This window comes from the organism of the source record quoted next (assembly GCF_019968955.1).
Source record: "MAG: Porospora cf. gigantea A chromosome Unknown PgA_NODE_1468_length_5797_cov_343.918, whole genome shotgun sequence".
In the NCBI taxonomy this organism is placed as follows: Eukaryota; Apicomplexa; class Conoidasida; order Eugregarinorida; family Porosporidae; genus Porospora; species Porospora cf. gigantea A.
Window position 1 is genome coordinate 1 of NW_027151415.1, and position 5,797 is coordinate 5,797.

General features: G+C 55.3%; 5 protein-coding genes across 9 annotated transcripts; 4 read left to right on the plus strand and 1 right to left on the minus strand.

Annotated features, from left to right (window-relative positions):
• Positions 1-290: 290 nt before the first annotated feature.
• On the plus strand, positions 291-533 carry KVP18_004438 (uncharacterized protein; the record flags this gene model as incomplete). Its single annotated transcript, XM_067957053.1, has 1 exon — positions 291-533. One exon carries the CDS (start codon positions 291-293, stop codon positions 531-533), a length of 243 nt encoding a protein of 80 aa, XP_067812548.1.
• A 2-nt stretch (positions 534-535) lies between these two features.
• On the minus strand, positions 536-2,214 carry KVP18_004437 (uncharacterized protein; the record flags this gene model as incomplete). 2 transcript variants are annotated; one of them, XM_067957052.1, is made up of 3 exons in its annotated part: positions 536-1,597; positions 1,626-2,098; positions 2,127-2,214. In XM_067957052.1, 3 exons carry the CDS (start codon positions 2,212-2,214, stop codon positions 536-538), a joined length of 1,623 nt encoding a protein of 540 aa, XP_067812547.1. The 2 variants fall into 2 exon arrangements, with proteins under 2 accessions (XP_067812547.1, XP_067812546.1); XM_067957051.1 differs by lacking the exon at positions 2,127-2,214 and having other exon boundaries at positions 1,626-1,868.
• Positions 2,215-2,298: 84 nt separating this feature from the next.
• KVP18_004436 (uncharacterized protein) lies at positions 2,299-2,865 on the plus strand (the record flags this gene model as incomplete). The annotated part of the gene is made up of 1 exon (XM_067957050.1): positions 2,299-2,865. One exon carries the CDS (start codon positions 2,299-2,301, stop codon positions 2,863-2,865), a length of 567 nt encoding a protein of 188 aa, XP_067812545.1.
• A 140-nt stretch (positions 2,866-3,005) lies between these two features.
• KVP18_004434 (uncharacterized protein) lies at positions 3,006-4,683 on the plus strand (the record flags this gene model as incomplete). 3 transcript variants are annotated; one of them, XM_067957046.1, is made up of 4 exons in its annotated part: positions 3,006-3,100; positions 3,127-3,601; positions 3,630-4,043; positions 4,072-4,683. In XM_067957046.1, the coding sequence occupies 4 exons, from the start codon at positions 3,006-3,008 to the stop codon at positions 4,681-4,683; spliced, it is 1,596 nt and encodes a 531-aa protein (XP_067812541.1). The 3 variants fall into 3 exon arrangements, with proteins under 3 accessions (XP_067812541.1, XP_067812540.1, XP_067812542.1); XM_067957047.1 differs by lacking the exons at positions 3,006-3,100; positions 3,127-3,601 and having other exon boundaries at positions 3,648-4,043; XM_067957045.1 differs by lacking the exons at positions 3,006-3,100; positions 4,072-4,683 and having other exon boundaries at positions 3,137-3,640.
• Positions 4,684-4,795: 112 nt separating this feature from the next.
• On the plus strand, positions 4,796-5,797 carry KVP18_004435 (uncharacterized protein; the record flags this gene model as incomplete). 2 transcript variants are annotated; one of them, XM_067957049.1, is made up of 1 exon in its annotated part: positions 4,796-5,797. In XM_067957049.1, a coding segment is annotated over one exon (1,002 nt), but the record flags the coding sequence as incomplete, so codon positions are not given. The 2 variants fall into 2 exon arrangements, with proteins under 2 accessions (XP_067812544.1, XP_067812543.1); XM_067957048.1 differs by having other exon boundaries at positions 4,796-5,754.

Genomic DNA, 5,797 nt, shown 5'->3' on the forward strand with positions numbered 1-5,797 from the left:
AAAGGCTTACGGAAGAAACGGAGTACTACTCCTCTGCCCAGCCGAAGCGTGTCTGAGAAGCCCAAACAGTCGAAAACTTCAAGGACGCCCTCACCTCGGACCAACACCTCAGCGGCAGTGCCGGACGTGGACGCTGTCGTGAAGGCTCTGAGTACCGATGGCAGCGTGGTCTCGGTCTCAGGCATCGCTCAAGTGGCCTCCATTGTACTGCAGAACGCATCAGTGAGTCCCTTACTCCCTGACAACAGACGTCTGAATACGCACCCATAGCCAGGGGTACTGGGGTGGTCATGAAGGAGATCACGCCCAACAAGGAGGCTGTGCGCTCCAACCCGCTTCCTTGGGATAAACGCAGCGTCGTAAAGTTGGCTGATCGAGTGGTTGCTCTACAGCCGCCTGCCCATAGTGACGGGCAGCCAGTTCCTGTCGCGAAGAGAGGGCTGAGGTGGGCCTCTCCCTGTTGCAGTGTCCAGCTGCCAGCCGAGCCTGACGATAGTGACAGGCCAGACGCCATAGTGACGTCCGGAAACTGAGTTTACAGCAAACCATCCAGGAAGTCGTCATTAATCTCGTGCATCAATCGCTCTTCGAGAGCCGCTGCCTGCGTCAGGTGCGCCTTGAACACTGTCGCAAACGACTTTTTCTGTCGGGGAGCGCGCTCCGCCGGCTCCGTGGGAACTGGTGGCTCAACTTCCACCGCTGGCTGAAGTGGCGTCTGTCTATGTTTCTCTCGCATGTAATCGGCCACTATGTCCTCCTCAGACTCCACCTCCTGATCGAATGCGGATGTATCCACTGCAGGGGTTCCTGACCCACGGACCTCTGCTGAGAGCGGCGTGTAACCGCGTCTGTCGCTTGCCGCGTCTACGAACTTGCGGCCTCGGCTCATAAGGCTATTGACGGTCCCCGTCACAGATCCGAGGAGCGACATGTCTAGCTGCAGGTCAGTCACAGGAGGTGTCAGCGGCCGCACAGTGAATGGCTCCAGACCGCTGGACATCTTCACAAACGACGCTGGAGGCGCAGGCAAGTGTGGACTTGGTCGGGGACTTGCAAACTCGGTCATGTAGTCCAAGGCAACGCGGAATTGCACCGCGTAGCGCCCATCCAACCCGTCCAGCTCACCCTTCGTCAGCACCAGCGGAACCTCGTGCTGCGTCAGGAAAAACGTGTTCAACTCCGCTTCGAAAGCGATTACACCCCTAAGGGTCTGCATCTGACTGGGACAGGAAGGACGAGTGAATACCCGCACGCGGAGGAGGAATGTACCGCTTAGCTTTTCGTCCATATAGAATACAATCTTGTTATCCGACGCGAAAAGCGTGCTCTTAGTGGGCTGGGCGGAGCCTGCGAGGCTTTTGAGAAGGGCTTCTCGCAAAAAAGATTCTGTTGAATACAGACACTTTTCGTCCTTCCAGATTTCGATGAAGGCCAAAAAAGGTCTAAGATGCAGAACTCCGTGGGATGCTTCCTTCTTGCGACTCAGTAGACTACCGCGCGAGATGTCAGGCGGATTGTAAACGGTAAGCGAGTTCAACCGCACCTCCGGTGCATCTTGAACAAACAAAGTGAGATCGCCAGGCCTCAGAGCGCCAAACTGCGTCAAGCTCCAGAGATATGCTCACTTTGTAGAGCCTCAGGCGGTGGCCTTGGTAGAAGTACTCCAGATGGCGAATTTGAGAGGGAGCCAAGATGGCAGTGGGCGCGCCTAGCTTTTGACAAGTGAAGATTAACGCTTCATCGATGGAGGAACAGAACGAAGTCCACATCAGAAAAGCAATGGCGAAGGCCGCTGGCTTCGAGATGCTGTGAAGCGAATGGACCAACACCACGTTTTCCGGGTGCTCTGCGAGGCAATTGGCCGCCATGGAACACGTCTCTAGCAGCGTGCCCACGTCAACATGAGAGGCACAGGGTGCGTCAACGCACGAAACGCCTTGCTGGGACAAGCAACTGGGACCTGTTGCCAAATTTATCACCAGCGCATACCCCCTCCCCCTTTGTGATTTTAGGAAGGACGAGATCCGTTCAAAATCCTTCGAAGGATACTCCGCGACAAATACTCGTTTGAGGACGGGCTTGACTGATGCAGGCGGCGCTGCGTCATACAGACTGGAATACGCTACCATGCACCAGCTCCGCCACCGCCTTGGCTGCGCGGTCCAGAAAGGAGCCTACTGCTTGGGTGGGCAAGAAGCGCCTAAAGTCATCCATTGGAATTCTGTCACGAAGCTATGGCAAGATGCGATTCGCATCTCTATGAAGCCAGGTGTGGGAATAATTACGCTTTAGCGCGGTATGGTTATGAATGAGATGGAGTTTGGGCTGGACTGGATTCTTGAGAGCCTCCTAGAAGTCGAATCCTTTCCGAAAACGGTGCCTCAAACTCCTCCTCCAAGCCGAAGCCCTCCTGTGGCCCGACAACGGGGGCGAGAGCAACCTCTGTCTTCAATGCGTGTGTATTTGCCCTCCCCGCTACTCAACAGGGAGCCCCCGTTGGAAGAGCGTTCCCGTCCGGCGTCATTGCTGACCCAGAAGCCGTCACGAACCGGATTCGCGGCGCCTAGAGCCGATGTGCCAACTCCGGAACAAGTCCAATCTCTGAAATGCCGTCAGTGCCAACGCATCGACAAACCTGGTGGTTGTGTCTTCGGAGACGAGTGCTACTACGCGCACTCCGTTGAAGAAATGATGGAAGCTCGTCGACACAGTGACGTTTTCCATTACGTTTGCCGGTTCTACCAGCTCAACCAGTGCAAGAAACTCCGTTGTGGATTCCTTCATGAGAAAGTTCCGACCCATCTGTTGCCTCGCTCCTTTGCGCGCAGGGTTCGCATGCAAGAGAGTAACGAGAAATCCCAGTAACTGCCGCAATGCCAAAACTTGTAAGCGGAATCACTCAGCGAGTTCACAGGGCAGCCTTGGGATTCTGCTAGACCAGCACTGCTGGCGAGTAGAAACGTAGCTGGGCTGTGTCACGTTCCTTGCAAAACGCATAATAACCGATGGGAAACTTCCTTTCGGTGGCAGATGCCAACAAACTCTCCACCGTTGGTTTCTATGAAGATCTGTGCTACACCACCATGTCGATGAGGGGGTGGTGAGGTTGAGATCCCCTGCACACAGGCGGTTACGTATGGAGGATGCACACCTCACAGCTGTTGGGCCTGACGTGCCAGATTTCCCCACAGAAGAGGTTCGAGCTGTATTTGGTGTGTTCGACGGCCATGGCGGTCCACAGGTTTCGAAGTTCGTGGCGAGGCACTTCCTCGATATTTGGTCCGAGACAGAGGCCTTCAAACTTGGACGTCTCGAACAGTCTCTGAAGGAGGCTTTTGTGGCTGTAGACCGGCGACTTTTAGAGAAAAGCGATGTAGACGAGAATGAGTTGCTCTCTTACTCTTGTTTGTCTGAACCTGGTGTGATCCCGGAGGAATCTCGCACTAGCCGGGAATTTTTACCCTCTGCCAGACCGCCAAAATGTCTTAACTGCGCTTGCAGTCAGCAGATCAAAGAGCTGTTCACCGACATGTCTTTGACGACGACGCTGAACCACAAGACCTCCCTGCGGAAGTTCCAGAGCGAGCCGACTATCGGCGAAGTGAGCCTGCGGCTGCTATCCAACGCAGTCAAAACCTAGTGACGAGATGCCGCCGAAGTACGACAGCTGCATATCGTCGCTCGAGCCGCTGGCAGAAGGAGAACAATCCAGACGGAAACGCATTGCGTCGAAGTTCCGATCACGGAAGAAAAAGATTGACGAACGCGGCCTAGTTAAGAGTCCCACCGACGATGCTAACCGTCTGTGGAGCTCAGTTCGCCACTCGCTAAACCGGCGGAAATCCAGCGGGAGCAGTCCTCGGCGCGTAGGCAGCGACGGTTGTAGCTCCGCTCGCGTGGCTGGGTGCACTGCAGTGGTGGCGGTGCTGACTGCTGGCCGATTGGTGGTTGCGAACGCTGGAGACTCGCGTGCCTTTCTGGGCCGGAGCTCAGGTGTGGTGGCGCTCTCTGAGGACCACAAACCCAATTTACCATGTGAAAAAGTGAGTACCGAAGCCGACCTGTACGCAGCTGCGAATTGAGAGTGGCGGGGGCACCGTGGAATTTGGCCGAGTCAACGGCAACCTTAACTTGTCAAGGGCTGTAGGCGACCTGCATTACAAACAAGACACCAGCAGGGCCCTTGAAGAGCAGATCATTACGAGCCTACCCGATGTTGCTTCGGTGACTCTGTCCGCAGACGACGAGTTCGTGTTTCTGGGTTGCGACGGCCTCTTCGAGTTTTTCTCCAATGAAGACGTCTACCGCTTCGTAGCGCACAGGCTCGTCTCCGACGCGATTTCCTGTAGGTTCGCTGGTGTTCGGTCCTCAGACCGATGCATGATTGGGTTGAATGCCGCAGTCAACAACATAATTGCCAGCATGCCCCTGACCCAGGCTCATATAGTTCCAGCTGAGATTGTAATTCCCGATACTGCTCCCCTGCCCAGCGATGCTACCCGCGTGAGCTGTATTCTGGAGAGGCTCCTCAATGCAATACTGTCGCCTAATCCTACGTTTGTCGATTACGGTTGTGATAACATGACCGCGGTGGCTGTTGATCTGAGACCTTTTAGGGGCTGTCCTTGCGCATGTCACTCGAAGGCACTTCCCATGTGTGTGGGTGAAAGTACTGTAGTTTAGGCGAGCCATTTGTTATTCTATGACCCGCGAGCCGCCGTGTTGCTTCATGACGTGAGCGAAATTTCTCCCGCGATCTGTGAATCTTGCTGTATTCGAATCAAATAAGGTGCACATGCGATTGGCCCTATTTATCGGACTGGTGGCCTGTCCATGCCTCACTCTGGGCCTCAAGGGAGCTGTGGAGGCTCCCGTTGCTGGGCAGGGAGAGGCAAATGACGACTCATTTAACTCCGCGACGGCAGAGCCAGAGACCACCACCGCGGAGCCAGAGACCACCACTGCGGAGCCAGAGACTTCCACTGCAGATGCAGAGACCACTGTGGAGCCAGAGACTTCCACTGCAGAGGCAGTCACCACAACCATAGAGCCACAGACCACGACCCTTGAGCCAGCCGCACCAAAAGACGCGGCAGGCTTAAGGGCACCTCCAACGGCCAAACTCGCCCCTTCGACGAACTCTACCGCTAAAAAAACCGTAGGGCTTCGGAATCACTTCACTGACCGTTTCGAATCCGTCGTCGACGACGCCAAAACATTCACCTCGATCTCTCTCAGTACTGAAGATCGAGACCATTGTGGGATGTTCTACGGGCTGATGCTGCCGAAGATAGCAGAGCTTGTAAAGCAGGTGAGCGGCACCCCAGATGACTTGAAGGCGCTGGGCGTCCTGTTTCACTCCTTGGCGCCCTACTACGTGACCATTCTGTCGTTGCCTGTGTTGGAGATCAACGCCCTGAGCGACAACAAGGACGAGCGCAAAGTCTACTTGGAGCGGACGTTTCTGGATACACTTGGTGTCGTGCGGGAGGAAATGGACTTCATGGAGGACGTCGTCGCCATGAGGAAGGCATTCTTCAACCTGAACCCGCCTACGATGCTGCAGGGCGCAGTACACACGTTCTGCAATGCCACAGGACCCGGATACACGCTGCTTCAGTTCCTACGTTACCACCAGAAAGATCAAGACCTCACTCGTCTATTCGAGTTATTCAAAAGCTTTCTCGACTCAGACGTAGCGGACGAAATGTTGTCGCAGGCAATGCACGCCGAGGCCCTCAGAAGCGACGCATTGTCGGGGTTCATTCAGGAACTTGACGGCCATTTGCGAACACTG